The 27,816-nt window shown below is 66.5% G+C and overlaps 1 protein-coding gene across 26 annotated transcripts in view; it reads left to right on the forward strand.

Moving 5' to 3' along the window:
* The first annotated feature begins 4,729 nt into the window (after positions 1–4,729).
* TCF3 (transcription factor 3) overlaps positions 4,730–27,816 on the forward strand; it is a 31,367-nt gene continuing 8,280 nt past the window's right edge. For 19 of the 26 annotated variants that reach the window (XR_011994538.1, XR_011994539.1, XR_011994537.1 and 16 more), the window contains exons 1-14: positions 4,730–4,866; positions 6,341–6,454; positions 9,348–9,420; positions 20,636–20,709; positions 20,930–21,008; positions 22,843–22,910; positions 23,963–24,092; positions 24,768–24,817; positions 25,734–25,836; positions 25,919–26,088; positions 26,168–26,300; positions 26,752–26,810; positions 26,912–26,990; positions 27,656–27,729. Coding sequence is in view for 20 of the 26 variants with exons in the window: in XM_072721938.1 (XP_072578039.1) it covers positions 6,383–6,454; positions 9,348–9,420; positions 20,636–20,709; positions 20,930–21,008; positions 22,843–22,910; positions 23,963–24,092; positions 24,768–24,817; positions 25,734–25,836; positions 25,919–26,088; positions 26,168–26,300; positions 26,752–26,810; positions 26,912–26,990; positions 27,656–27,729 (1,164 nt within the window). In the remaining 6 variants the exon portion in view is untranslated. Of the gene's footprint in view, positions 4,867–5,312; positions 5,350–5,560; positions 5,675–6,011; positions 6,455–9,347; positions 9,421–20,635; positions 20,710–20,929; positions 21,009–22,842; positions 22,911–23,962; positions 24,093–24,767; positions 24,818–25,733; positions 25,837–25,918; positions 26,089–26,167; positions 26,301–26,751; positions 26,811–26,911; positions 26,991–27,655; positions 27,730–27,816 lie in introns of those variants that run through there. The other 7 variants (XR_011994536.1, XM_072721952.1, XM_072721948.1 and 4 more) reach the window with 6 other exon arrangements.

Raw genomic sequence — 27,816 nt, forward strand, 5'->3', positions numbered from 1 at the left:
GTGAGAGGGGCTGTGAGCTGGGCGGGGGTCTGGCTCCGCTGGGGACCAGGGAGGCTTCCTGGAGGGGGCGGCCCCGGCCCCGCGCTGAGAGCTGAGAGCTGAAGGAGGACCAAGAGCCGCCGGGCACAGCGAGCACAGGGCTGGGGCGCCCCCGCCAGCCCGGGCCTTGCCGGGTCAGCGCCGCTGTGCCACCCGTGAGAGCACGTCGCCCCCCGGCTCCTGGCCGGCGGAGGGGCGCGCCCTGCCTGCGTTTCTGGAAGGGGCCCCGGGGCGTGGGTGATGGCGCGGGCGGGCGGTGCGCCAGGTGTGCAGCCTCGCCGGCCTCCCGGCGGGGCGGGACCAGGACTCAGTCTCCCTGTCTGGGCAGTGGGGACGCGGAGGAAGGCGGGGAGAAGCGGCCGGGGCAGGGCTGACAGGGGCCCCCGGGCGCCACAGGCAAGGTCAGCGAGGCCGCCCCGTGGGTGGGCGCGTGGGCAGGCAGCGGTCGGCGGCTCCCCATCCCCTGGGCGCACCCCTCCCCGGGAACCGGGCCGGACAATGCCCGTGGGGAGGCACCCCGTGTTTGCACAGGCCACCCCGGAATGTGGTGGGACAGGCCCCGGGGGCCCCTGAGTCAGCACCACGGGCACCAGGCCAGGACGGGGAGGGCCAGCCCTGGCAGGTGGCACTGGTCCTGGGGTGACCGGCACAGGGCACGTCGGGGGTCCAGGGTGGTGGGTGGGTGGGCTCTGCCGCTGGAGCCCCGGGTTGGGGCTCGCCCCAGGTCAGGGCTCATTCACCCTCTCGTCTCTCGCTGCTGCCCCTGTTGCCCCCGGAGCGCTGGCTCCGTCCCACGGGGCCTCATATGGGAGAGCCAGGAGCCCCCTGCGCCCCGTTTATTCCTGCCACCAGCCCTGTGATGTCCCTGCCTGGACAAGGACACAGCATGAACATGCCCAGGCCCCGGCCCCACACCCAGCACTCACCCTGCCCCTTGGAAAGCCTCCGGCCACCCTCAGACCCGTCCCCCATCACCTGTCCCCATCCCCCCTCTCCGCACCCCAGGGGCCAGCCCTGTCCCCTCACAATGTCCATCTACCTCCACTCCTCCTGCCAGGAGCCCTCGCCCACTGGGCAGCCATAGGGGTCCCTCCCTCTCGGGCTCCAGTCCCGCTGTGGCTCCCTAGTGCCCTCTCCGTCAAGGCCCCGCCCCACCCTCTGACCTTGGCTCCTTCACCTTCCATTTCCCTGAGCTCCACCTCCCAGCCTCTGTCACGCACTTCTCGCCTGTCCCCTGGTCACCCCCCGAGTGTCACTGCCCCCCAGACCCACCCCACCGAGCTCAGGGTCCTGTGGGGCCCACTCAGAGCCCTCTGGATCTCGGCCTGGTGCCCAGCAGTGGGGGGTGGGAGGCTGAGGTGCCGGTCCCTGGCTCCAGAGGACGGGGTGGGGGGGCTGGAGGGCCAGGGGTCAGATGGCCTCTGGTCCCCTCCCCCCTTCCTGCTACTTCCCGCTGCTAGGCCTAGGGAGGGGCCAGTGGCCCCAGCTCCTGTCCCAGCTCTGCTCCCAGGTGGCCTGCAGCCCGGGGACACTGGCAGCCCCAGGCCCAAACACCGGGCCCTCCCCGAAGCAGGGACGATGAAGGAATGAGGGAGGGAGTGAGCCTGACCGGCCGCCCAGCTGAGCCCCCGCGCCCCCCCCCGGGGGTGTGAAGGGACCCAGGAGCCCGGGGCCCCAGAGGCAGTCGTCTGGAGACGGAGACCGTTGGTGCCGGTGATAAGGGCCCCTCCCTCCTGCCAGGGCTTCTGAAAGGCAGGGGAGCGCCCTGAGCGTGGGGGGGCAGCAGGCGGGGGCTGCACTCACACCCCAAGACAACCTTCCCACTTTGGAGACAAAGGAAAACAGATGTCGGGAGGAGGGCCCCAGAGTCCCAAACTCCATTGCGCTCCTTGTCCGTGGACGCCCCCGGCCTGCACACCCAGGGTGACTCTTCCGGAAGCTTCCACCCGAGGCCTATGTCCTATGCCTTGTCCCCCCACTGCCTGGCGAGCCAGCATCCTTGGCATGTGTTTGCCCCACCAGAAACAGGGTTACCTCCCTCGGTGTGTGGGGTCCCCGGGCCCGGGGCCCAGCGCACAGTAGGTGTGGCTTGTGTGGAAGGAGGAAGCAGGTGGGGGAGGCAGGGGCCCGGCTCCCGTCTGCACGGGGCCAAGCGGGCGGGCGGGCACCCACAGAACAAAGGCCGCGGGCGGGCGGGGTGGGCGGGCCTCGAGGGGCCCCTGGCACCAGCCACTGGCTGCCTGTCCCCATGCCAGGGCCTTGTGGGGCTCACCCAGGCCTCCGGGCTGGGCAGAGGTGTCAGTGTGCGGGGGCCCCCACGTGCTACTCCACCCAGTGACTCAGCCCAGGCTGGGCCTCCCCCAGGGAGGACCGCAGTGGCCTGCGGGGGCTGAGAGGGCCTCCCGGCAGGTGTGAGCCCCAGGGCGCCCTGGGCCCTGGGGAGGGCCTTTGGAAGCCTCAGTTTCTTCATCTGTACAATGGGTCTCATGGCTCAGGTATGGTGACCTGATGACCACACGTAGGGATGCCAAGGGGGCCTCTGATGGCCCATCCTGCCTCGGAGGGCGGACTCGGGGTAGGGCACAGGCACTGCATGGCCCAATGCCCAGGAGCGAGGCACATAGTAGCTGCATGGTCCCCCACTGCAGGGAGTGTGTTGAGGGCCACTCCAGGAACGGTGACCCCAACGCCATGGTTCAGACCCTTAGCACTCTCGGGGAAGCAGGGATTGGGCCTGGACCCAGGCTGGCGGGAGGCCGCAGCGGCAGGGTCAGGCCACAGGGCATGGCTGGGGACCTAGGGCACCTCTGTGCCGCCAGAGACACAGGCCCAGCAGTGGGGAGGCACAAGCTGAGGGCACCGGCTCTGTGCCCATCACGGTGCCTTCCACGTCCTGATGGGCAACAGGCCCAGGGCCAGTCAAGACTTTGCATGAGGTCACAGTGAGGCTGGGAGGCGGGAGGAATCCGCACCCGGACCCCAAGACCCATACCTCCCTCTCCAGGCGTGCAGCACAGGGAAATTCTCTGAGCCAGAACGGGTTGGGGTGAGGGCCAGCCTACTTTGGGGTAGCACGAGGGGCTTGTGCCTATGTCGGGTGGCCCCCGAGGCCTCTGGCCGCTCCTTGTACCCCTCACCCTGGACCACCACTCTGCTTCCTGGCCTGGGAGCAGCCCTGAACTACGGTGATTGGCGGTTTCCAGGTGTGAGTGGAAGAGGCGGCAGCAAGGACAACGGCCTGGAGGTGAGCATGGGCCTGGCAGGTTCCAAAACAGCGGAGAGGCCCTGGTGGCCAGAGCCTAGTGGGTCAGGAGGACGGTGGCCTCTTCCCAGGCCTGGAAGGCAGTGTAGCTTCCTGGGGACACAGGAACCCACGAAAGATTGTGATATTTTCTTTTTAAAAAAATATTTTATTTATTTATTTGAGAGACAGAGAAAATGGTGGGGGGCAGAGGGAGGAGCAGACTCCCTGCAGGGAGCTCCATGCAGGACTCAATCCCAAGACCCTGAGTCCCAGGACCCCAGGATCATGATCTGAGACCCCAGAACCCTGGGATAATGACTTGAGCCCCTGAGGCCCCCGGGGGGTCATGACCTGAGGCCCTGGGGGGGGGGGGACCCCAGGGGTCATGACCTGAGCTGAAGGCAGGCGCTAAACCAACCCACCAACCCAGGCGCCCCAAGGCTGTGGCATTTTAATTTGTGATTTTATCCCTCCCCTTCGGTAGGGTCTGCGATCCTCCAAAGCCGGGGAGCCCCTGGATGTGGGAAGAGGTTCCGACCCAAAGGGAGACCAGGCCGCCCACAATCTAAAGGCTTGGTCCAGACTCCGCTTTACCGATGAGCAAGTCAGAGGCTCAGGGCGGCCCCGTGTGGCCTCTGACCCTGAAACCGAGCGGGCTTCCATCGCCCTGCCAGCAAAACGGGTGCACACCGCGTCCTCCGGGGTAGATGCCCGCTCTCAACGGCCAGGACCGGGACCGGCCCTAGGAACTGAGACACGACCCGGCCGGCGCGGCCGCGCGGGCGGCCACGCAAACCTGACAATAAAACCCGAAAGCCCACCCCCACCGCTGTCGGGGCCTAGCGCGCACGAAAGTCCCACCTCTTTCCTCGCCGGGCCGCGCCGAGGGGGCGGGGCGGGGGCGGGGCCGCGCCACGAATGGCCGGCGGGCGCGTCAATCAACGACTCGCAGCCTCCGATTGGCTACCGCTGCCCTGCCTTATCTTTCCATCTCACGATCCTTGCCCTCTTGCGTCAGTGCTGCGTGCCCGCCGTGCGTGCGCGTCCGCGCCGGAAGATAGTCCGGGGCCCCTCCCCGCGCCCCCCGCCGCCGCCCCGCCCGGGCGCCCCTGCCCCCAGGCCCCAGGCCGCGCCAGCCCGGGCCGGGCCCCTCGGGCGCGCGGAGGACGAGCCGCGGCGCCCGGCGGCGGCCGAGCGGAGGCGGCGGAGGGATCCGCGGCGGCGCCGGGCGGAGCGCGGGGCGGGGCGGGGGCGGGGCCCGGCGGGGGCGGGGCCGCGCGCGGGGCGGGGGGCGGAACATGTCTCCCGCCGCAGGAAGATGAGGCAGCGGCGGCGGCCGCGGGCGTAGCGGGCCGGACCGACCCAGCGACGCGGCCGCAGGGCAGCGCGAGCTCGCACACGCCGCCTCCGCCAGCGCCGCGGCCGCGCACGGGCCCCTCGGGGCGGGCCGCGGGGAGGCCCGGCCGCAGCGCCGCCGCCGCCGCCCACGCGCGACCCTCGGGGCCCGGCGCGACCCCTTTGTCCGGGGGGGGCCGTTCATGCCGCCGCCCCCCGCGCGCTGCGGGCCGGGCCGCGCCGAGCAGGTGAGCCGCCGCCCCGGGCCCCGCGGCCCCGCGCAGCCCCGCGGGCCGGGACCCAGGGGCGCCGCCGGCGCGGGCCCGCTCGCCGTCATTGTTCTCCAACTTTCCGGCCTGGGCCGCACTTGGCGAAAGTTTGCGGCGGGCGCGGCGGGGGGCGGCGGCGGGGGCCCCGCGGGCGCCGAGCCGGGCGGGGGCGGGGAGCGGCCTTTTGTCTGGCGGGGAAGGTGCGGCGCGGCCCGCGGGCGCAGGTTGAGGCCGGGCGGGGGGGCCGGGGCGCGAACATCTGCTCCGCGTTAGCGCGGCCCGGGGCGGCGGCGGCGGCGGCGGGCGGGCTTCAAAGGCTCCCGGGCCGCCCGCTGCACCGGCCGCGGCGGGGGGGGGGGGCGCCGTGGGCTCGGCCCGGGCCCCGGGACACCCCCGCCCCGCCGCGGCCTCCACGCCGCTTGCGGCCGCCCCACGAAGTGCGGTTTCGTAGTCCTCCGCCAAGTGAGTTCCGCACGGCCGCCGGGGGCGGGGGCGGGGGCGGGGGGCCGCGGGGGCGCCGCTCGCACCGGCCCGGGCGGGCGAACAAAGCGGGGTCTCCCCGGGCCCGACCCCGCAGCCTCCCGCGGCGCCGCGCTCCTGGGGGGGAGGCTCGCGGCCCCGCAGGTGACCCCCCTCCCCCGCGCGGCCCCGGCGGCCCCTGGGGCGCTGCGGGGGAAACCCCGCTTCGGGGACCCCCCCCCCCCCCCCCCCAGCGGGAGGCGAGGGATGTTTTCAAAGTTGCTGAAAAATAATTCCCGGATACGTCGTGACAATAAAACAACCTAAGGTGGTTGTTGTTTTTTTTTTTCTTATGACTTTTTTTTTTTTTTTTTTCCTTTTTCGTTGGGGGGACGTTAAGAGTGGAGGGAGCTTCGCTTGCGAGTCCCTACCCTGGGCACCCCCCCTCCTCCCCCCCCCGTTGAGAAGATTGTTTTTTAGCTTTCAATTTGGGGGTGACCTGGTTTCCACCACGCTGTGACAGCTGCTGGGGGGCGGGGGTCACAGAATTTCCCCGGGGATGGGGCCTGGGCCGCCCTCCCCCTTCCCCAGCGGGGCCAAGCCCGGGAGGGGGGATTGGGAGGGGGCGGGGGCGGGGGCGGGTCCTGGCGGACGGGCAGGGACCACTCCCACCCCGCATCCCGTTTAAAATTTGCAATCTGATTCCCTGGTGGTCTTGGAGGGAGTTTAGGGAAGGGATATTTGCGGACTCCTCCCCCTCCCCCCGCATTGTTCCGCCTCCCTGAGGGCTCTGGGGAGAGGTCTCCGGGGGCCCGAAGCAGGGAGTCCTGGCTGCCCTGCCCCCACCGCCGGGGTCACGGAGGGGCTCCTTCTGGGAAGACCTGCGCCCTCAGGGCCGTTAGGAGCCGGGCTCTTTACTCCCCATCTGTCCGCCTCTGCCAGCCACTCAGCTCTTCTTCCCCTCCTTCCTCCCCGCGTGTCCGTCCGTCTGCAGGGCCGTCTGCAGGCCTGAGGTGCCCACCTTGGCCCCTGGAGGATGAACCAGCCGCAGAGGATGGCGCCCGTGGGCACAGACAAGGAGCTCAGCGACCTGCTGGACTTCAGCATGGTAAGCCGGGCTCACCTTCCCAGGCTCCCGCCCTGCCGCGGGGTGGGTCTGCGCCCCAGGTCCCTGGGACAGGATGCCTGCCACAAGGGCCCCCCAGCTGGGAGCCAGGCCTCAGACTTGGGCTGGAGGGGGCCTTGGGGGGCGCTGGGGGGCATGGGCTGCGGGCCTGCGGTGGTCTCCGTCTCCTGACCTGGAGGGTGGGCGCGAGCGGGGTTAGTCGTCCGGCGTGGGTGCAAAAGAAAGAAGGGAAAGAGGCACCCAGCGCGAAGAGGAGCAGCGGGGGGCCCGAGGGTGAGCCGGAACACAGGCGGTGGCGGCTAGCACTTCAGTCATTCAGCCACGTGGTGGCTGCCGTGGGGATGGTCAGGAGCGGGCGGGAGGCGGCAGGAGGCCTTGGGAGGGTGGAGGTCCCTGGGCAGTGCACACTCCGAGCTGGTGGGGGCTGCCGCTGTCACTGCTGTCCTCCTCTGGGCCCCGAGAGGCCCGGCCCCCGCCTGGCTGGACAGAGCTCCCAGGACGCTGCCAGGGGCATCACGGCCCCACGGGGCCCCCTCCGGTGCTGGGAACAGGGGTCATCGTGAAGGACCAGGAGCCACGTTTGTCCGTCTGTGGGGTGGGCTGTCTGTCCCCGGTGTCGGCATGGTCTGTGTGTCCTCAAACTGTGCTCCCCGAGTCCGGGCAGTTCCCTGCTCCGGGAAGCCGCCGTGTCGGTGTGAAGCCAATTGGGGGAGGGCACTCTCGGTGTGAACCTCAGCCTCCACCGGGTCGAGGCCCAGGCCACTGAGGCCTGTCGAAAACAAAAGTCCCCAAAGCGAAACGGCACTGCCGTCCTGTGGAAACACAGCCCTCGGGACAGGGGCTCCGGTCCGGAAGGGCCGCGCTGGTATTTTTAAGCCTCGTTTTATTTTTGCCTCCTCGGCTGAGTAACCTGGAGCACAGCTCGGTTGTTTTTTTGTTAAACTGACAGGTCACAGCCTACTGAGCCGGAACAGGCTGGGGCGGGGGTGGGCGCGGGTTCAGGCCAGGCCCCTTAGCCTCTCCTGTCCGAGGGCCTGGGCACCCCCGCCCCCCTCTGTCTGGTGGGTCCCACTGGCTTGTCCGACCTCGCTGATGACCCGCCGCCCATTTCCCAGCCGCAGAAACGGAGGCCGAGGGGTAAGGTGCTCCGCGTGTTCCCGCAGAGTGAACCTGGAGCTGGATTCCCTTCACCCCCTTGTTACGGGGGAGGCCTGGCTGGTGCCAGAGGCAGCCCCCCTGCCCCCCCCCCCCGTGTTCTCTCTCGTCATCTCCGTCCCCTTGTCGCTGCTCCCTGCGTCCTGCCGCAGAGAACCCGAGTGGATTGTTTTGTAAAACAGCTCGGTCTCAGACAGACAGGAGGTCGTGGAGGGCGGTGCTGCGGGGACCCGTCCCGTGAGCAGTGGGCAGGGCGGCCGCTCCACCGAGGCGTCCGAGCTGCTCGGGCCAGGCCCTGAGCCCCCATCAGGACGGAAGCTCGTGGGGTGCAGAGGGCGCGTGGGCTTCGGGACTGGCCGGGGTGGTGCTGCAGGCCGGTGCTTGCCTGGGGCGCTTCCCCGGGGCCGCGGCTGGCCAACCCCACTTGGGCGCTTGCCCCCCTGCAGAGGCACCTCCCTGTGTGCCCACGATGCCCTTGTGCGCTTGGGGCTCGGGGTCCCGTGGAGTCGGGTCCTGAGTCCATGTCACAGAGGGGAAGACTGAGGGCCTGAGGACGAGGGGCAGTGACAGGGCTGACGTGGCCCGGTGTCCCTGGTGGCAGGTGCCACGTCAGCATGGTCCTTGGTATCTTAGAGGACAAAACAGAGGCTTGGGATGGGGCCCGCACACCCCCAGGCCTGGCGTCCTGTTGGTTCTGGTCATGGTTCAGGCCACCACCCCTCCCCCCAGTGCAGGCCTCAGTTTCCCCGGTGGGACCGGACCCTAACTGGGAGCCCGGGGCCTTGGGGAGGCTGGGCCAGTTGAGTGAGCGCAGCCACGCCCCCGAGAGGGTGCAGACCCAGTGCAAACCTGCTTCCGGCCTGGCTGCGCTCCTCCCATGAGCCCCTGCGCCTGCCGGGCCAGGTGAGCCTGGGGCCTCCATTTCCCTCCTGTGGACGGTCCGTGGGCGCAGGGCCCCACATCCTGGGTCTCCCGGGGCTTGCCCACGGGCCCCGTGCCCCACCTCCCGGCAGCCACCCAGAGCCGTGGACCGTGGGGCAGGGCGGGGGCAGGGCGGGGGCGTGTGTGCTTCCGTGTGGCCGCGGGGCTTGTTGATGTTCGGTTTCCCAGCCTGAGCCGCTAAGCGGTTTAATCCCGAGGGACTTAACACGGTGGGTTTGGGTAAACCGGGGCGGGGGTGGGGGGGCACCCTTTCCCAGGTCCCTCCAGCTTCCTGTCCTTCTGGGCCTCAGTGTCTTCCGAAGGCAGGTGTGACGAGGACCCCGGGGGGGACACTGAGCCAGGTCACGGGCTCCTCCCCCCATGCCCGCACTCAGCGCCGGGGCTCGGGCCAGAGGCGGTTCTTGCAGCCGATTCGCTGCTGTGGCCCCAGGAGCGTAAACTTTCCCTAACGCTGAGGGGTACGCGGAACCGCATCGTTTCCAAGAGCAGGTAAACGGTCTCCGGCGCTGGAGTCGGTTACTCTGGCCCCGAAACGGCAGAGTTATTTTCTAGTCTTATTTTTGAAGTAAACTCTGCTCAAGTGGGGCTCGAACTTGTGCCCGAGATCCAGAGTCGCACGCTGCATGGTGGCCAGCCGGCATCTCCACGCGAGGTTTTGAGTTGTGCCCGATTTCCCGTTGCCGGCAGCAGGCTGTTTCCGGGGTCTCCGGGGGGGCCGGGAGCCGCAGGCGGGGCCCATCCTGGCACGCGCGCCCAGCATCTCTCTCTCTCCCCACAGATGTTCCCGCTGCCGGTGGCCAACGGCAAGGGCCGGCCCGCCTCCCTGGCTGGCACCCAGTTTGGAGGCTCAGGTAGGATCGTGGGGTGCGGGTGTGGTGGGCTGGGCGGCCGGGGCGGGGCTGGGGCTGTGGGCTCCAGCATGAGGGGAAGCTGAGAGCCGGGGGTGCTAGCACCCAGCCCTCCTGACTTGGGCCTACTTGCATGTCAGGGAGAGGCCCAGCTGCTGGCTGGTTTTACTTCCGGTGTGTAGTATGTGCCTGCTGTATACGGGACCCGGCGCCGGGCTGACGGAGCATCCTGCTGAGCACCCAGGGTTATTCTGGGCCCTGCGGTTTTCAGCATTCATTCGAGGAATAGCTCTGGCAAACTTGGATGGATCAGCCCCCCCTATTGGGCACAGGGGGTCCAAGACACGGCAGGGAGAGCACAGGCCGCTTCTTCCTGCTGAAGGGCCTAGCTCAGGGGCCAGGCCGCACAGCAGCAGGGGGGACGCTGCCACAGAGCCAAGGGAGTTGGGGGCCGACTCCGAGGAAATGCTGTTTGAGCAGAGCCCTGAGGGGGGTTCAAGGCAGTGGGCATAGCCCGTGCAAAGGTCCTGGGGCAGAACCGGGCCTGGTGTGTGGGAAGAAGAGAAAGGAGGCCTGTGTGCCCAGAGCAGAGTGAGTGAGAGGAAGGAGGAGAGGGCAGAGAGGGGACAGGGCAGTGCTACAGGGCCTTAGGGTGTCTGGAAGGTTTGGGCTTTTATCCCAGGGAGCTGGGAGTCCTGCAGGGCTGTGGGCAGAGAGGGCTGCCCTGGGTACTTCGGGGAGCCCACCCTGGTTGTGGGTGGGATTGGGGGAGCCCAGGACCTCCTGCCACCCTGTGGACCCCGCATCTCTTTGGGGTCTCAGTATCGGGTGTGTGGTGTTCTGGGACCCTGGGATTCGGAACAGACGGTTCTTTCTCAGAGCTGTCTGCGGGTGCCGCTGGGGGTGTCCATTGGGCTCTGGGGGGGGTTCAGGGTGGGTTGTGTTTGGGCACCCCCGCAGGGGAGGGACGTTGTGTCATGTCCGTCCCCCCACGCCGGCCTTCCCCTCCGCCTGAGGAAGTGGCCGCAGGGCTGGACAGTCCTGCCCGAGCTGTGGAAATCCCCACAGGCCTGGCCCTCCCCCTGGAAATGTCTCCCAGGAGCTGGGGTGCGAGCTTTTGGCTGCATCGGGCAGAGGGTCGGGCCATGGGGGTCTCTACCCCGGGCCTCTGTCTTCCTGCAGGGTCCGCCTGGGCGGTGGCCCCGAAGACTAAAGCCATGGCTCCTGGGGAGGGGCCCTCCAAGTTGCCCCACGCCTGGCCCTGCCCGGGGCCTTTGGCTGGGGACAGCTCGTCTTATCGTTCCCCATCCCCTCCAACATCGGGCTGCATTTTCTTAGGAGGGACGGGGTGTGGTGGTTCCTGGGAGACCCCCGTGGTGTGCCGCTGGGGACCACCAACCAGGTCCAGTTTAAGCCGTCAACCCCTGCCTGAGCCCAAGGGCCCCCCCTCGCTGCCCCACAGGCACCAGATCCCGTGTCACCTGTGCCAGGTGGTGTGACCGGGAGCCTCCGTTTCTTCGTTCATAAAGGGTGCTTGCCCGCGGCCAGATGATTCAGCGAGTCTGGGGGTGTGCGTACCGCTCAGCTGGAGGCGTGGGGGCATCTTGGGGGAGCCCTCCTGGCCCTGCCTGAGCCCAGCGTCAGGCCTGGGAGCCTCGGGCCCTGGGCTTGGGCCCTGATGGCTTCTCCCTCCTGGGTCCGGTCACCCCTTCCCGAGCAGGCCGGTCATCCTCCTTGGGGTCGCATGTGCTCACAGGGGTCCCCGCCAGCCTGGTGCCCCTCCAGGGTCTGGTGGCTGTTCACGGTCGGCTCTTCCGCCCCGTGGGTCGCAGGGGGCCCTTCCTGTTAGAAAGTCAGCAGCCCACTGTGTGGCTGGCGGCTCCCAGCTCAGGCGACCCTGCCCGGGGTCCGGAGGTTGGCGGCCCGGCTGCTTCGGATGCCCGGGCGCGGAGAGGTGGAAGCCCCGGAGCCGGAGGGTCTGCTTGGTGTCTGCCTCGGGGCCGCACACAGGGAGAAAGCTTTCTGGTCCCTCCCTCTTGGGCGACCTCGAGGCACAGGGTCGCGTGACTGCATTGTCTGCAGTCGCCGCGGGGTCTGAGGCCACCAGGACTCCAGGCAGAGCCTGCGGGCCTGGAAGAGGGGCCTCTCCTGGGGGTCCTTTCTGGGCAGCTTTCCCCGTGGTGCCCGGGGTCTCTGCGGGGCCTGTCTGCCCCGGCGTCGGGCGAGTTCGTCACGCGGGCTGGGCTCTGGTGAGCATCCCTCCGGGCCGGCCCCTTGGCCAGCACAGGTCTTCACACCTGTCCTCCCGCTGGAGCCGTGACAAGGATATGCCGTTTCAGGGCCATTTGCATCACCGACAACGGGTGACCTGTGTTCAAAAGGTTATCGGTCATGCGTTTTTTTTTGATGAATTTTGTGTTATTATCTTGAGCCTCACTTATTTCTCCCTTTTTGTGGGATCGATGGGCTTTTGCCGCATCATCGCAGATTGACAGGAAGTTACAAAGACCTGTAGGGAGAGGTCAGGTCCCCTGCCCCCAGCAGTGACCTCCTGCCTGCCCCTAGCATGGGAGCCGCCCTGGTACCTTCCAGACGTGGTTCAGATCTCTCTCTGCTCGTGTCTGCGTACGTGCGCATGGGGCTTCCACGCAGTCTCATCCCACGTGGAGCGCCGTTAACCGCCGCGGTCCAGATGCAGAACTGCTGGCAGCTCCGCCCCCGCCCCCAACCCTGGCGGCTACCGACTTGCTGATCTCCAGCTCGACGGTGTTGTCTTGTCAAGAATGTGTGCAGCCACGTGGCGTGTACCCCTGTGAGACTGGCTTTCCTCGCTGAGAATTCCCCGGAGCCCGTGCAGGTTGTTGGCTGTGTCCGCGGTGCTGCTGCTTTGCTGCCTGCTGAGCATTAACGACAGCAGTAATGCTACGTATCAACCGTGATTTACGTTGATGGTTCTTGAGCACGTGTTCCAGGCACCAAACCGGGATTGTTTGAGTCTTCAGTCCTCACAGGTTGGGGAAAGAAGCAAGATTATTGTTGTTGCGCTTCTGGTGAGGTTCGTACCCATCCCAAGTCACCCCCAGCACGGCTGCCTGTGGCGTCCTTTACTCCTGTCCTGTGTTGCTCTTCTTGATTTGCAAGAGCTCTTCACTTAGGAAGGATGTTACTAGTTTTTCGTGGTCTGTGTTGCAGTTTTTTTCCTAACTTTGTTTGTAACTTGTTAACGATGGAGATTTTTAATCCGTCTCGTGGTGTTTCACAGATTAAATTTTTATGGTGTCACATTTTTTTGTTTATGGCGTTCCAGCCTTGGTGCCATTTCTGAAAAATCTTTAGGAATCAAATCTTCACTCAGCAGTGAGTGTGGCTGTGAGCGTCACGAATGCACCTGCTCCTTGTTAGTTCAGGCTGAGGAGAGAGGAGCGTACGACACGAGATGCAGGAGGGCAGAGGAGCGAGGAGCACACGACGGGAGGCCTTGGCACAGTGGAGACACGAGAGATAAGATAAGTGGGAGGCAGACAACCTCACCTGGGAAACGATAGTGTGCGCAGGACGGCTCCCCGGCCCTGCAGCTGACGGCTGACGGCTGACGGCTGATGGCGGGGCTGGGCGGGGGCCTGCAGGAAGTGCCCCCGGTGACTCCGGGGCGCGCCTGCCCTCCGCAGAAGCATGTGTCCGGACACACCCCCTCTAGGGAAGCACACGCGTGTGGGTCACAGTGAAAACAGGAGTAAGACAGACTCAGGTCTGTTCCTGCCCGGTGCCCCCCGTGGCCGTTTGTGGAGTGTCGGAGTCCCGCCCCTCCTGTGCCTTCGCAGGGCCCCCCACGTGTTAACACCCGCAGGTTCGGTGTCGCGATCGTGGGGACAATCCTGCGTGTCTCTGCCCCGAAGGGAAAGCCTATTGGGGTTTGCTGCGGTGTCCACTTGGCAGTTGACTGGGGAGGAACTGTCCGTCTCCACTGCAGTTTCCTGAGGTCAGAATCCGGTTTCTCCCGCGTCTGTTGAGGTTCTCTTTTAACCCAAATAGCTTTGAGGAGAAACCCTGGAAACTGAAGTACAAGTTGTGCACTGGGGTGCCCTAGGGCCTCAAGGAGCCTCCCTGCTGTGCTCTCGAGGCCATTGCTGCCCCGCCCGCTGCCTGGCTCCTCCTGACGTCCCTTCACTGTTGCGCCCTTCCTGGGTGTGCTTCTCTGGCTGACCGGTGCGGCCGTCCCCACGCAGGCCCTGCTGGCCCTTGCACAGCCACCGGTGTTGCCAGAAGCAAGCACCCCGTGTGTGCTCTTGGGCTTGAGGGCAAGACCATGCTTCAGGGGGGCAGGGGGCGCCTGGAGGTAGGTCCTCCTGTCGGGTGGCTTCCCTCTGGTCCCAGCTGGCGTCCATAGTGAGTGTGCTCTTGCTGTCCTCTCCACGTCCTGGCACTGTCCCCGGGCACGTCCTCCCGCAGGACGTGCCTCTGGCCCGGTGTGGTCTGCCCCCTGCACGCCATCCGTGGCCTGGGTCCCATGGGCCGGGGGCTTCTCTGGGTCCCTGGGCAGTGCTCCTGACCCCGCCTCCCGGGAACAGGCTCTGAGGAGCGAGGAGCAGGACGTCCCTGGCGCGGGGACCGGCCCGCCACCCTGTTACCCTTTGCGCTGTCTTCCGCAGTGATTCCAGTCGCCGTTTTGTCTGTGCCTCTGGTCAACGCCGTGTTTTCACGTGGTAACGTGGCTGGGATGCACGCTCGTGGCCCCTGAGCCACGGGTGGCACGGTGCACGCTCAGCTCCACGTCCCGTTCTCTGTCTGACTCGGCTGCCTCTGAGCCCCTCCGTCGATCTTCATGTGGGGAACACGCTTCCTGGCCAAGCTGGCGTCCGTCTGTCGAACGGCTCTGCTCCTCCCTTCTCCAAACCTGTGGTTGGTTGGTGTTTGGCGTTGCACCGAGGGCCGGCGCACCGGTGCCTCCTGTTTGGGGCCTGCTGTGCGGGTCACGCTTTTCCTTTGGAGCTGTGTTGTTCGCTGGGGCCTGGTGGCTGCAGTAACGTGGTTTTCTGTTAGTTTTGAGACACATTTGGTACTTTCTCTTAAAAAATGTTTCTGTCGAGTCCCCCAATTCCTTTGGAGATTTCTGGGCTGGGGGCAAGCGCCTGTGTCCTGCGTCATTTCAAGGTCATCAGTACAGAGTCGGGGCGCGGCTGGAGCCCTGGCCCTGATGGGAAGACCCAGAGCCTGCCGACCTGGTGGGGGCCTGCTGTTGCCGCACACGTGTCCTCGCTCAGTGGGACGTGCAGCCGTGACGTCTGTGTCCCGTGTCAGCAGGAGCAGCGCCCCATCTCCACGAGCGTGTGCAGGGGCCCCGGGCTCGTGGAGCTCAGGGCAGGGGGGTGTCCCTCCCGGTCCAGTCCGTCATCCGCGAGAGCGTGGCCCTCGGCCTGGGCCTGGGATGCGGGCCTTCCGACCCCTTCTCACCGGGTTGCCTGCTGTGTGCGCGGGGCCGCCGAGGCGCTGGGCCGGAGCTATGTGTGTGCCTTCCCCGGGCGAGCTCTGCGGGGGGTGGTTTTCAGGCTGGGGGGTAATGGGGCAGGAGCCTCCTGCTTCCACCTGGGGGTCAGACCCGTGTCCTGCAGGTGGTGTGGGGATGCGCCCGTCCGCCTGCTGAGGGGCGTACATAGACCGCCCCTTGCAGGACACAGGGTTTGTCTTCCTGACAATCTGCGCCCATTGGTTGGTGCGTCCACCCCGTGGCCACAGAGGGGCCCTGAGCAGGTGACCTTGCCTCTCTCCATCGCCACTCCCTCGTCTGCAGAGCCGGGAGGGCTGCTGCTGGAAGGACTCGGGGAGGGCGGCTCGCCAGCCTCCCTGCTCTGGCTCCACGTCCGGGCTCCGTGGCGGCCACCCACGCCCCGCGGTCTGCAGCGCCCTCCCGTCAAGGCAGCTGTGCGCCCAGCACGGCCCGCCCGCCTCCCTTCTCCCTCCTGGCCGAGCAGCGCGGGGCTGTGTGCCCTCACCCGGCCTCGACAGTCAGGAGCACGTGTGTGCGTGTTTCCTGTTCTGTTCCCTCCTTTTCTTTTTTTTAAGATTTTATTTATTTATTCTTGAGAGACAGAGATAGGGAGGGGGAGAGAGAGAGAGAGAGAGAGAGAGAGAGGCAGAGACACAGGCAGAGGGAGAAGCAGGCTCCATGCAGGGAGCCCGATGTGGGACTCGATCCTGGAATTCCAGGATCATGCCCTGGGCCTAAGGCAGGTACCAAACTGCTGAGCCACCCAGGGATCCTCCTTTTTTTTTTTTTTTTTAAAGATGTTATGTACGTGGGGAGAGAGAGCGCGGGAGCAGCAGGCAGAGGGAGAGAGACCAGACTCCCCGCGGAGCAGGGGGCCCGATGCGGGCCACATCCCAGGATCCCGGGAGCACGACCCCAGCCGGTGCTGGCGGAGCGCCCTGGGTGCCCCCCTGGTGCCCTTGGTGACCACCGCTCAAATGCGCAGTCCGCTCTGCCCGCTCGGAGTGAGGCTGGGTCCCGGAGTGAGGCTGGGTCCCGCCGTGTGTGGCCTCGGGGCCCTGTCCCTCCGGCCCGAGTGCCCTTCCCGCGGGTTGCTGCCCTTCGCCGTCTCCTGTGGGTTTGTGGGCTCCGCTCTGCGTGCTTTGCCGTCTTCTCACTGTTTTCTCTCCAGTCCCCTGTTTGCGGGAGGAACCGTCCGTCTCTGGTGTCCCACGCATGTCTGTGTTCCGTTCCCTGCAGGGGCCCCAGCCTGGCTTCTGAGCTCATTGGGGGCAGGTTGCCCCACCCCGACTCAGGACCACAAGGGGCCCCTGGAGCCTGAAGCGGGCTGAAGCACTTGGGTCACGGATCTGAAGTTCACGGGGGAGGGGAGGGCCCCTCTGTAGCTGCGGGGGCCCAGTTCTCTGTGAGTTAACATGTCTTTGTGGGACCCTCCTGAGGCTGCCTCTGCCGCTGGGAAGCCCCTGGGGTTGTGGGTCGTTGCCCCAGGGCCCCGGGGGTTGGGCTGGGAGCAAAGCCCCAGGTTTGGAGGTCCTCTTGCTCTTAGGGCGGGTGTGGCCTCTGCTCATTTCCTGTCCTGCCTGCGATCTGCTGGCTCACGGGTCTTGCCGGGCCCCCCAGGCTCGGGTGGACGCTGCCTGGGCTCCGGGCCCCTTGGGCACCTACCTCCGGTGGGAGCTCCCAGCACCCGGTGTGTGCGTGCTGCGGGTCTCCAGCCTCGCCGCTGATGTTCTCGAACCTGCTTCTGATCCTTGCCAGCCCCAGGGGGTGGGGGCCTGTCCTGGCCATGGCCAGCCATGGAGAACTTACTGAAATTTGAAGTCACGCACGTCGGGAAGGGAAGCATTCTTGCGTGTGAACAGAGGGCACAGGAGGACAGCAGAGAGGCAGGAACACGGGCCGAGTGAGCCGGGTTCCGGGCATGGCCTGCCATGCCCCTTGCAGCTTCCCTCCTAATTTCGAAATGATACAGGAATTTAAAAGTTGACTCCCAGGGACCTGGGAGTGGGAGGCTCAGTAGGTTGAGCATCTGACCCTTGGTTTTAGTTCAGGTCGTGGTCTCAGGGCCGAGGGATCGAGCCCCACATCAGGCTCCACATTCGGCGTGTCGTCGGCTCAAGTTTCTCCCCCACCCCAAATAAATAAATCTTAAAAGAAAATGTTGACCCCCCCCCAAATCCTGGAAGAGAGGCCTCCCCTGGCTTGTGGGAGTCCACAGCCCCAGCCGAGGAAGGGTTGCCCCGAAAAGCAAACTGGTGTTGCACTCGCCCTTCCACAAGCCCCTCAGTGCCACATGCAGGTGGGGCTGGCTGACCCACCCCCTGGATTTGGGGGGGATTTTAACTGTGAGAGGGAAGGGCCAGAGGGAGAGCTGTGTGTCCCACTGGCCTCCTGAAGGTCTGCAAGAAGAGAGACCTCTGAGCACTCGCTGGGGAGTCGTTCCCAGACGTCGTCAACATGTTTTAGATGCAGTTGCGGTGCCTGAAGTGATGGTTTTGTTGTTACTATTTCGGTCTCTGGGTTGTGGGGTCATGGTGTCCAGCACCGCGGCTGCAAGCCACATGTCGTCACCCACGCTTACGTGTTTTAAAGATCCCACAGGATTGGAAGTACCTTCCATCAGTCATGCCGGCCCCACTTAGAGGCCGAGCAGCCCTGTGTGACCGGGTCGGGCGTGGGGACCGGATGGGACCGGATGGGTGCCATGGGGCTCCTGGACACAGGCCCGGGTAGTGGCAGCTGGGGCGAGGATGTGCAGCATGGATGTTGCTGAAGCTGTTTGCGGGGGGCCAGCCCCGCGTGGGCAACGCTAAGGGTACGGGGGACCCTGGGCTGGGAGGGGACGGCAGGGCGGCTTTCCTGAGGGAGGTGATGAATCTGCAGGTGTGGGACCCACGGGGCAGAACTGGGGCGGGCGAGTGGGTGGGGGTGGAGGGGATGAGCTGCAGGGGGAGGGTGGGCAGAGAGGGATGTGGGGAGCCACAGGGCTGCCAGACGGGGGGGGGGGGGGGGCAGAGCCAGGTTTCGCTTTGGGAAACCTCATTGGGCTCCCTGGGCTGGAGCGTGGGCAGGGACGGGGGTGGGGGGGCCGCTGCTGCGGGAGGACCCAGGGCTGTACTGGAGGCGACAGGGAGCGGACCGGCCTGAGGGGTTTGAGGGGGCTCACAGAGCCGGGCTCTGGTCCACACCCGGGCCCCCAGTACTGGAGGAACCCTGTTCAGGGGACCCGCTCAGGAATCCCCCCCAGTGCTGGGGTTGCCTGGACGTCCCTGCAGAGGGCCAGCAGCTCCCCTGCTCTGTCTTTGCAGGAACAAATGGGCACACTCGTGTTCAGTGACACTCTACTTACAGAGAAGCAGGGGGCCCGGGGCGGCTTGGTGTCTGCGCTGCGCTCTGTCCCCCCAGGCCCGGGAGGATCCAGCCCGGGCCACGGGGGCCTCCCAGCCCAGCCCCAAGCCCCCAGGTCTTCAGGCAAGGGCCGGCTGGGACCAGGGACCAGGCTTGGGCGGTGCCCCCCCTCTGCAGTGTCCCTGCTGCTCTGTCACAGCAGCCTGGGCAGGTGGTTGGCTTGTTCCCCCTCACTGGCCCTGGAGCTCCGTGGCGTGGGCCTTGGCAGGGCACCCTCTATGCACCCTGTCCTGGCCGCCGCCGCCGCCACCGCCGCCAGCAGGAAACACGCAGCCTTTCTTGAAAAAAGGCCCAGAAAGATTACATCCCGACAGCAATGCTTTATTCTATTTGTACGTTTTAATTAGAGCATGAATATGGAATGTGAATATTCTGTATGAATATTCATAGTGGTTATTAAAATGTACAATTAATCGGTGGGGGGGTTAATAACTGGTGGTGGAGTGAGGGGGGCGGGGCCGTCTATTTCTGACATCTTGAGAAGAGGGGAGGCCAGGGGCTGGTGCGGGCTTCCTCCCCATGGGCCGCGGCAGACCTGGTTGCGTCTGCCGGGAACTTGGGAGCCCCTGTGGGTGGGAGTCCCCAGGCCCTGGGGTGCCCTTCATGCCACCAGGCCCTGGGGTTGGGCTGCGGGTGCCCAGTTGGAGTCGTCCTCAGACCTGGTCTGCTGTGCTCTTGCGACGTAGCTTCCCCGTGGCACCGCCAGGGGTGAACTGTGGATGGCCACGGGGTGGGGGCTGCTCCAGAAGAGGCAGCAGGCATGTGGGTATAGGGGAGGCTGAGGCTTGCCTGCGGGTACCGTGCCCAGGGTCACTCGTGCCTCACCGGCCTCTCTGTTCCCTGTGCACATGCCCCAAACCTGGTGGCAAATACTGCATAGATCCCAGGACCACAGGAGCCCCTGCCGGGGTCATGGCCCCCCCCAGCTCCAGCAGAGGCAGCCCCCCACTGCAAACACGTTGGAAATTTTTGATTAGAAAATAAAATCTAAATGTGATGTATGAATATGCATTAGGGTGAGGGATTAATATGCACAGTTATGCAAATCAGGCAGCAATTAAACACTAGTTTGTGGGGATGATGATTAACACAAAGGCATCATAACAGTATGAAATTTGAATGAAGTTTCTGGCAAAGCTGAGTGGGGGAGGGCGGGTGGGCTGGCCACCTCCCCAGAGTCCCGCTGGTGGGGTCGCACTGTGGGCTGGCGCGGGTTCCTCCAGCCCATCCCTCTCTGGCCTGACCCTGACGCGGGCCGTGTTCATCCCCTGTCCGCAGAGGATGGAAGCAGGACCCAGGCGTGGCGCTGGGGCCCTCGGGGGGCCGGGGTCTGCTCCGCGGGTGTCAGGCCGTGTGGCCTTGTGTCTGGTGGATGGAGCCAGCCCGGCCCCCGCTGGCTCTGCCTACTGGGTGTGGAGCCCTGGGTGGTGCCCGCGAGTGCTGAGGGAGATAAGGGTCCCACCCTGCCCCACCCCCTGCTCCAGCCCCAGCCCCCCCACCCCGCTGCTGCACCCCCCGCTGCGCCGTGGGCCTCTCCTCCCCGGGGCCCCGCTGCTCCCTGCTCCCCGACACGCCGCAGCCTGGGCCTGGAAGGTAGTGGCAGCTGTGCTGTTATTTCAACAATGGAGTGACTCCACCTCCTGAATCCCCACTCGTGACGGGAAGGGAGAGACTCCCACTTCCCTGAGGTTAGACTTTAATCACTGCTCACCCTTTCATGGCGCCCTCATGCCCTTTCTTGTAGGGTCAGGAGAGATTGAGCTTGATACAGACGCCCCGGTTCCTTGGGGTCATGGCTGGACCAGAGGGAGAAACTAGGTGCTGGGGGGAGCAGGCTCTGAGAGTGAGGGCTCCGCCCAGGGTGCGCATCGTGGCTGGGGCTTTGATGGACGGGTAGGAGTTTGCCAGCACAGGCAGCTGGTAAGATTGTTTTTGGAACTGTGGGCCTGAAGATACGCTAAATGATGGGGTGTCTGAGGTGCTTCTCAGCAATGATAGTTGTTTGTTTTATTGTGTTTTTTAAGATTTAAGATTTTATTTTTATGCGAGGTCTGCAGTCACCTTGGGGCTCGAACTTAGCAATCGTTAGGTCAAGAGTTGCACGCTCCTCCGCCGAGCCAGCCTGGCGCCCCACTGACAGTTAAAATACGAGCAGGGTAGGGGCTGGGTGAGGCCAGAGGGACCCCAAGGCCAGGCTGGGTCAGGAGGACCCAGGAGGCCTGCTCAGTTGCAGGAGGGCTTCGCCCTGGGGTGCCGGGAGCCACAGCAGGCTTCAGAGCAGGGAGGCAGCGAGGGCGAGCCTAACTCTGTTCTGTTGGCCCGCAGGTCTGGAGGACCGGCCCAGCTCGGGCTCCTGGGGCGCCGGCGACCAGAACAGCTCCTCCTTTGACCCCAGCCGGGTAAGGAGCCTCCAGGAGGCCCGAGCCCTGGGCTCACTGCTCTGGTGTGGGGCGTATATGGGAAACTGAGGCTCATGGGCAGGAAGTCAGATGCCAATCTGGTCTCCCGGGGCAGCGGGCTCGGAGACGTGGGTTCAGGTCCTGCCTGGGACACTCAAGAGCATGCCTGCCCCCTGGAGCTCGTCTCCCCAGCACCCCTCACGCCCGTCTGCCTCCACAGACCTACGGTGACGGCACTCACTTCAGTGAGCCCCACGGCAGCCTCTCTTCATCCACATTCCTGGGCCCCGGGCTTGGAGGTGAGTGCGCGGCGCGGTGCGGCCCCCTCCCCTCGTGCTCGTGCTTCACTGGGTTCTCCCAGAGCATTGGGTGTAGGAGGCCGTGGCCTGCTGCCCACGGGAGCGTGGGCTCAGGAGTCCTGGCAGCCCCAGGAGGTGGTCAGAGCCGCCGGCCGTGAGTCAGGATTCAGGCAGGCCTGGGCTTGAGTCCCTCCCACCAGGATCCGCAAGGACCTTCTGTGTGCCAGGTGACGAGGCCTTGCCCAGCTCCCAGGGCCCCGCAGCCTCCCCCACCTGCAGACGGGCAGGCTGAGGGTCAGCGCGGAGGGACGTGTCCAGGGCTCTGTGCTCGTTGGGGCCGGCGGAGGCTCAGCCTCTGGGACCATCGGGGCCTGCCCGGGTGGGTGGCTGAGCAGGTCCCCGTGACTGCGTGTGGGGCCGGAGCTGGATAGGCAGGCATGGTGCCCGGGGGAGGGGGTGGGGGCAGGGTCCGAGGACATACTGTGTGGCAGGAGCCTGTGCTCATTGGTTGGCCAGACCCAGAGGGCGAGGGCCGGCCCCTCGGGTGGCCTGGGGTGGCCTGTACACCTGCAGGGCCTCCGGTTCCCTTCAGCCTGTTCCTTCCTCCCGCTCCTTCCTGGTGTGGGCAGTTTCCCACGGCCGGGCCTGGTCAGCAGGGCCCAGAGTCCAGCTGGGTCCCAGGCCCGCCCCGTGGCATCCAGGCCCGGCCCGCGGGCTGGCAGGGAGGTGGGCGCAGTGCGGGCCTCCCTTGGGCTTTGTACCGTCGCCCCCCCGTGTGGTCTCCCTGACGTGGGGCCCAGCGCGTGTGTTAGGTACCTTCTCTGTGCCAGGCTCGCAGGCTGCACAGGGTCCCCCCGTGGAACCTCCGCTTCCTCTCCTTGCCACCCTCATCCTGCTGCTCAGGAAGCCCCTATTTGGTGCCCACTGTGTACAGGGTCTGAGCCCCAACACCCGACATTTGCAGCTAAGAGTCTGGGAGGGGAAGCCACCTTCCTGGACCGAGCCCAGAGCTGTGGCTGAGCGCGCCTGCCCTGCGTCGCATGCTGACCCCGGGAGGAAGGAAGCGCGGGCGCCTCCCCCTGTCCCCCACTGCCCTTTACTCCCTGGTTTGCTGATTCTTCCATAGGCCCAGGATTGCCTGCCCTTGGAGGCTCATGGGACGTGGGACTGGGGCACAGCCCACGAAGCCCTGCCCCCCGGGCCCCCACCAGCACCTGCTCTAAGAGTTTGGCCAAAATTGTAATTTCATGATAAAGAATCGGGAGATTTTCTCTCTTAGTTTGAGAGCAGTTGTAATAAGTTGGCCAAGCACCTGAGTTTCTTGCTCACGTCAATGCTGGTACTGGTCCGCCCTCTGCGGACACCAGCACCTGTCTTAAGGCTGAATCCCCTGGTGCTGATTGATCCAGGGCCTCTGCTTCAGGTGAGGCTAGATCCAGGCATCCGTCTGCACTGGTGCTGGTGGTTGGGCTGTGTCCTCACCGCCCACACGGAGGAAAGGCCCTTTCTCACCCAGCTGACCGCTGGCTGGGAGCTGGGGGTGCAGCCCAGGGCCCAGGTGCTGGACCTCACGGGTGCACGGGAGCCCAGCTCCCTGGGGAATGATGCCCCAGGACTGCATGAGGAGAGGGGCGGCAGGATCAGCTGCTGCTGTGCGCGCCTTGGCAGGACACGTGGGGGCCTGGTGGTTCGGCGAGTTCTCTGAAGGTCACGCTGGGACGGTGTCTGTCCTGACCCCTGCTTGTGCCTAGGCTGAGGGGGAGGCCAGCGTCCCACCAGAGTCGTCTTGGTGCCTGGTGTGGGGTCGGCCTCCAGTGAGTCTTTCCTCTTCCAGGCAAGGGCAGTGAGCGCAGCGCGTACGGCACCTTCGGGAGAGACACAGGTGTTGGCGGCTTGAGTCAGGTGAGGCCCGTGTCTGCGGCCGTGGCCCGTTGGCAGCCTGGGTCCACTGAGTCTGGAGAGGCTGCGGAGGCTGCAGTCCCTCGCCTTCCCCACCGCCTTTCCCCCTCTTCTGATCTGCAGCAGGTTCCCCGGCGAGCCCAGTGCGGTCTGCTGCGGGAGGACGGGCCCTGGGCCAGGCTGGCCAGCTGGGCGTGGACGGGGCAAGGGGAATGCTGGGGAGGCCACAGCCCCACCCCGGGACTCCTAGACCTGGGGTCCAGGCTGCAGGCTCTCCACAGCTGGAGGGGCCCGAGAGACCGTGCCCACCCCCGAGGGGCAGATGGGGATGCCGAGGCCAGCCTGGTAGCTCGAAGGCCCTGACCCCTCCCCCCGTGCCCTCCCAGGGAGCCCACCCCACAGGCGGAGAGGCTGATGGGGGGAGAGTGGGGGGTGGACAGTGACTCATCAGCGTGATCCCCTTGGTGTGGCCAGGCCTCGTCCCAGGAGGCGCCACCTGTTTGCTCACAGTGTCGCATCCAGAGCGGTAGCGCTTGGATCAAGTGCCAACCGGGTACAGGCCTTGTGCGAAGGGAGCCCCCAAGGTGCCCCCTGTCTCCACAACACCCTGTGCCCGTCTTGTAGACCAGGAGGCTGCGGCATGGCGCTGCTGCTCAGTCGAGCTGCAGGACTGGCTTGGGCGCCACTCCCTTTGCTCCCGAGGAAAGGAAGCTCATCTCACATTAAGCTAGTGGGGCCAAACCACTTACCTTAAAAGAGACGTGCAGTGAGGCAAGCAGGTTTGCTCGACAGCTCGACACGGGTTTAGCGTGTTGAGCCTCCTGCCGTGGAGGTTGCAAGGCTGTCACGAGAGTTTTCCTCTGTCAGGCTTTGTTCAGGGAAAGAGCCGGTGGCTTGTGGTCGGGAGTGTCGTACGTCACGGGAACGTCCCGGGCGGGCAGGGTGGGGTCCTGCAGACGGTGCCCGTCGCCCCCCGCAAGGGTGTGAGCAGCCCCCGCCTTGGCCGTGGTGTGGCAGCCCCGCCATCCTGACGACCTCGCCCTCTCGTCCCCCAGGCTGGCTTCCTGCCCAGCGAGCTGGCCCTCGGCAGCCCCGGGCCCCTGTCGCCTTCAGGCACCAAGGGCGGCTCCCAGTATTACTCCTACCCCGGCCACCCTCGGCGGAGAGCCGCGGACAGCGGACTGGGTGAGTGGGGGGCCCGGGGCGGGGGGCCTGGCCGCGCAGGCTGGTGGGGGACGCGGGGCTCAGGGAGCGAGGAGCCGAGGTGCCAGGCGGGGTCGTGTGAGCTCTGGCGGTGGCCTTCTGCTGTCCTTGTCCGCTGTTGGCTCTGCTCGAGGCTGTCACGCTGGGACTCACGCTGGACGGGCTCTCCCCTGGGTTCGGCCCCGTGCGTGGGACATTCTATTTTGTGTGTGTTGGGGGGGGGGCATTCTAAACGGCACTTACGCAAACGCAGGAACCAGGGCCTCGATAGTCCACGAGGAGGGCCCTGGCTTCTAGAACCCGAGGGGCGGCGGCTGCACTGCCTGCCAGTGGCCGCCGGAGCTCGGCCAGTAGCCTTGGGGAGGGCCGCGTGGAGGGGTCCTGCCGAGCACGGGACCCACGCCCCACAGGCAGGTGTGAGGCATGGCCGTGGGAGCACAGGGAGGGCCGCACGGAGGCCTGGCTCTCGGGCCGCGGACCCCACCCCGCTCCACCCTGCAGACCGTATGGACGCCCCTGAGACCTCACTCTGGTTGTTTCACTCCCGGGAAGCTCAGGGTCTCTTGTCCGAGGCACAGGGTGGGCCCCTGACCCCGCGTCCCGCCTGGGGGGCAGGAGCCAGCCTCTCCCGCCTCACCGCTCCTCTGGCCCCGACAGACACACAGCCCAAGAAGGTCCGGAAGGTGCCGCCTGGTCTCCCGTCCTCGGTGAGTGGTGGGCTGCAGTGGGGTCCTGCAGGTCAGGGGTGTGGGCTTGGGGACCTCTCCGCTGGGGGTGAGTTCTGCCCCGGGGCTGTGGCTCCAAGGGCCCCTGGGAAGTTCCCCTCGGTCCAGCTCACAGTCCTGCTGTAGGAGAGCGGGATGTTACTGGTGGCCAAGCAGCTCGGGAACGGGGTCCCCACCCCTCCCCGCATCCCTGCCCCGCTGCCTGGCCCCTGGCAGGGTGTCAGCCCCAGTGCATGGCATTGGGTCCCAAGATAGGGTCATGGGGAGAGAAGGCGGTCTACTAGGGTCCCCGGCTCAGCCACCGCTCCGCCTGGCTCCGCTGGCCTCCAGGACCCCGAGCCCCCACGCCGGGCTCGGCCCCGAGTGTGACCCGGATTGCAGTCGGCCCAGGGTCAGTTAGGTGGGCGCTCTGCTCTGCAGCTCGTGGTGCCGGTCGGGCTCTGAAGATCTGGTTTGGGATCCCGTTGACCCCTGCTCTCCCTGTCTGAGCCTGACCGGACCCCCCGCACCCACCCCGTCCTGCTCTAGCACCAGGCCAGGCGCTCCCCACCGGCCTCAGCTCTAGGCCGTGCCAGCCCCGGTTGGCGGGATCCTGGAACCTCCCTGCTGGTCTGGAGCAGCCAGGGCACAGTGTGAACGTGGGGCCCCGCGTCCAGGCTGCTGGGGGTCCCAGGACACGGGGCAGAGGGAAGGGCTGCAGCGTCACAGCGCAGCTCTGATGGATCGAGGAGGCCCAGGGCTGGAGCGCGGGCGGGAGAGCCGCTGCTGCCAGAGCGTCCCGTGCTGGCCCAGGGGACGTGTTAGAGCAGCAGAGGACCGCGTGGCGGGTGGAGGGCAGGCCTGGGTGCGGGGGCCGGTCCCTCCCAGCCCCCTCCTGACCTCATGGGCCCGCCGGCAGGTGTACCCCTCCAGCTCAGGTGATGACTACAGCAGGGACACGGCTGCCTACCCGTCCGCCAAGACCCCCGGCAGCGCCTATCCCACCCCCTTCTACATGGCAGGTTTGTGGGGGTCCCCGGAGATGGTTGGGGCAGGGCTCCGGGTCCCTCTGCCCCCCGCCCACCTCACCGTCTGCCCCCACAGATGGTAGCCTACACCCTTCGGCCGAGCTCTGGAGTCCCTCGGGCCAGGCGGGCTTTGGCCCCATGCTGGGTGGGGGCTCGTCACCCCTGCCCCTCCCGCCAGCTGGTGGCAGCTCCGTGGGTAGTGGCAGCAGCGGAGGGTTCGGCAGCCTGCACCAGCACGAGCGCATGGTAGGCCTGCATGAGGGGGCGGGGGCGGGCGTGTGGGCAGCGCCCCGTCGGGCCCCTGTGACCCCGTCCCCACCCGCAGGGCTACCAGCTACATGGAGCAGAGGTGAACGGCGGGCTCCCGGCAGTGTCCACCTTCTCCTCGGGCCCCGCAGCCGCCTATGCCAGCGTCTCCAGCCACACGCCCCCCGTCAGCGGGGCCGACGGCCTCATGGGTACTGGCCCCCTTCACCCCACTTCCAGATGCAGCCCCCGGGCTGGACCCCTGGCAGGGTGCAGGCGTTGGGCCTTATCACGTGTGCCCTTCCTCCCCTGGGCCTGCCCTACACACCAGCCCGGCTTTCTCAGGCCGTACCTGTGATGTTTGCAAATGGCCCTCTTCACTGGGTCCCCACTTCGCATCTGGGCAGGGAGGGGCTCCCAGAGCCATGCTCCCACCATTGAGTCACAGGGACACAAGGCGATTTGCTGGGGTCCCTGGCTCGGGGGCTCCAAAGGAAGTCGTTCTCGGGTCCTGCCGCCTGCCTGTCCCTGGAGCCTCCGTGGAGGCAGGAGGCAGGACCCCAGGCCGTTACCCAGCTGAGCTCAGGAGCTGCCCGCCAGCTGGGCCAGGCTGCTGGGACGCTACGTCCCTGAGGTTGGGCTCCACCTCTTTCTACCTCCCAGGCTCCCGCGGGACAACTGCCGGCAGCTCTGGGGATGCCCTCGGGAAGGCGTTGGCCTCGGTGAGGCGTGGGACTGGGGGTGGCAGGGTGGCTAGGCTGGTGAGCCCAGGAGGCTGGCCCCTGACCGCCTGTCTGGTGGCCTTGCTTCCTCCCTGTTGCAGATTTACTCCCCGGATCACTCAAGCAATAACTTCTCCTCCAGCCCCTCGACCCCTGTGGGCTCCCCCCAGGGCCTAGCAGGTCTGTGTGGGGTGCTGGGGAGGGGCAGGGTCTACATCTGGTGCCTGCCGCCCTGGGTGGGTGGAGAGCTGGGTGGACCAGCCGTCCCCGGGCTTGTGGGATCCAGCAGGGGCAGGGCGTAGGGGCCAGGAGCCAGCCTAACAGGACTCCGGAGCACGGACACGTTGGCGTCTGTCCAGCCCGTATATAGTCAGCACCAACGGCGTGCCCTGCCTTTAGTTCTGCCAAAGGGGCCAAGGTTCTCTTATCCCCGAGACCATCTACCTGGGGATCAGCTCATGGGGAAGTTTCTGGAAGGCCAGGTGGTTTTACTAGAAGCCCTGCAGGCCCTCACCTCTGCGGCAAAAATCCTGGCCCCTCCCTGAGCCATGTGGGGCCCCTGGGGTGAACCTGTGCCCTCCGCTGGCCGCACCACTGGTAGGGCAGGCGGGCCTCTGGGACACCTACCGCTGTGCTGCTGGGCTGCCTTCCCCGGGAGGTGGGTGTGGGTCGTGGCTGGGGGAACCCGATTCCCTGGGGCTCCCCTAGCTGGCTGGCCTGGGCAGGGCTGAGCCCAGGGGCCCTGCGGGCAGGGGAGCCCCCGTGTGGCGGGCCTAGGCATCACGGCCCCTCGCGCGCCCCCTGCCAGCCTCAGAGGCCCTGTTGACTGGCCCCCTCCCCTGCAGGGACGTCGCAGTGGCCCCGACCAGGAGCCCCCGGTGCCTTATCGCCCAGCTATGACGGGGGTCTTCACAGCCTGGTGAGCTTCCTGCCCCGGCTCCAGGGCTGGGTGGGGGCGGTCCCTGGTGCGGGCCTGCGCCCAGGGTGCGGTCTGGGCCACAAGGTG

Source organism: Vulpes vulpes, chromosome 9 (genome assembly GCF_048418805.1).
Source record: "Vulpes vulpes isolate BD-2025 chromosome 9, VulVul3, whole genome shotgun sequence".
NCBI lineage: Eukaryota > Metazoa > Chordata > Mammalia > Carnivora > Canidae > Vulpes > Vulpes vulpes.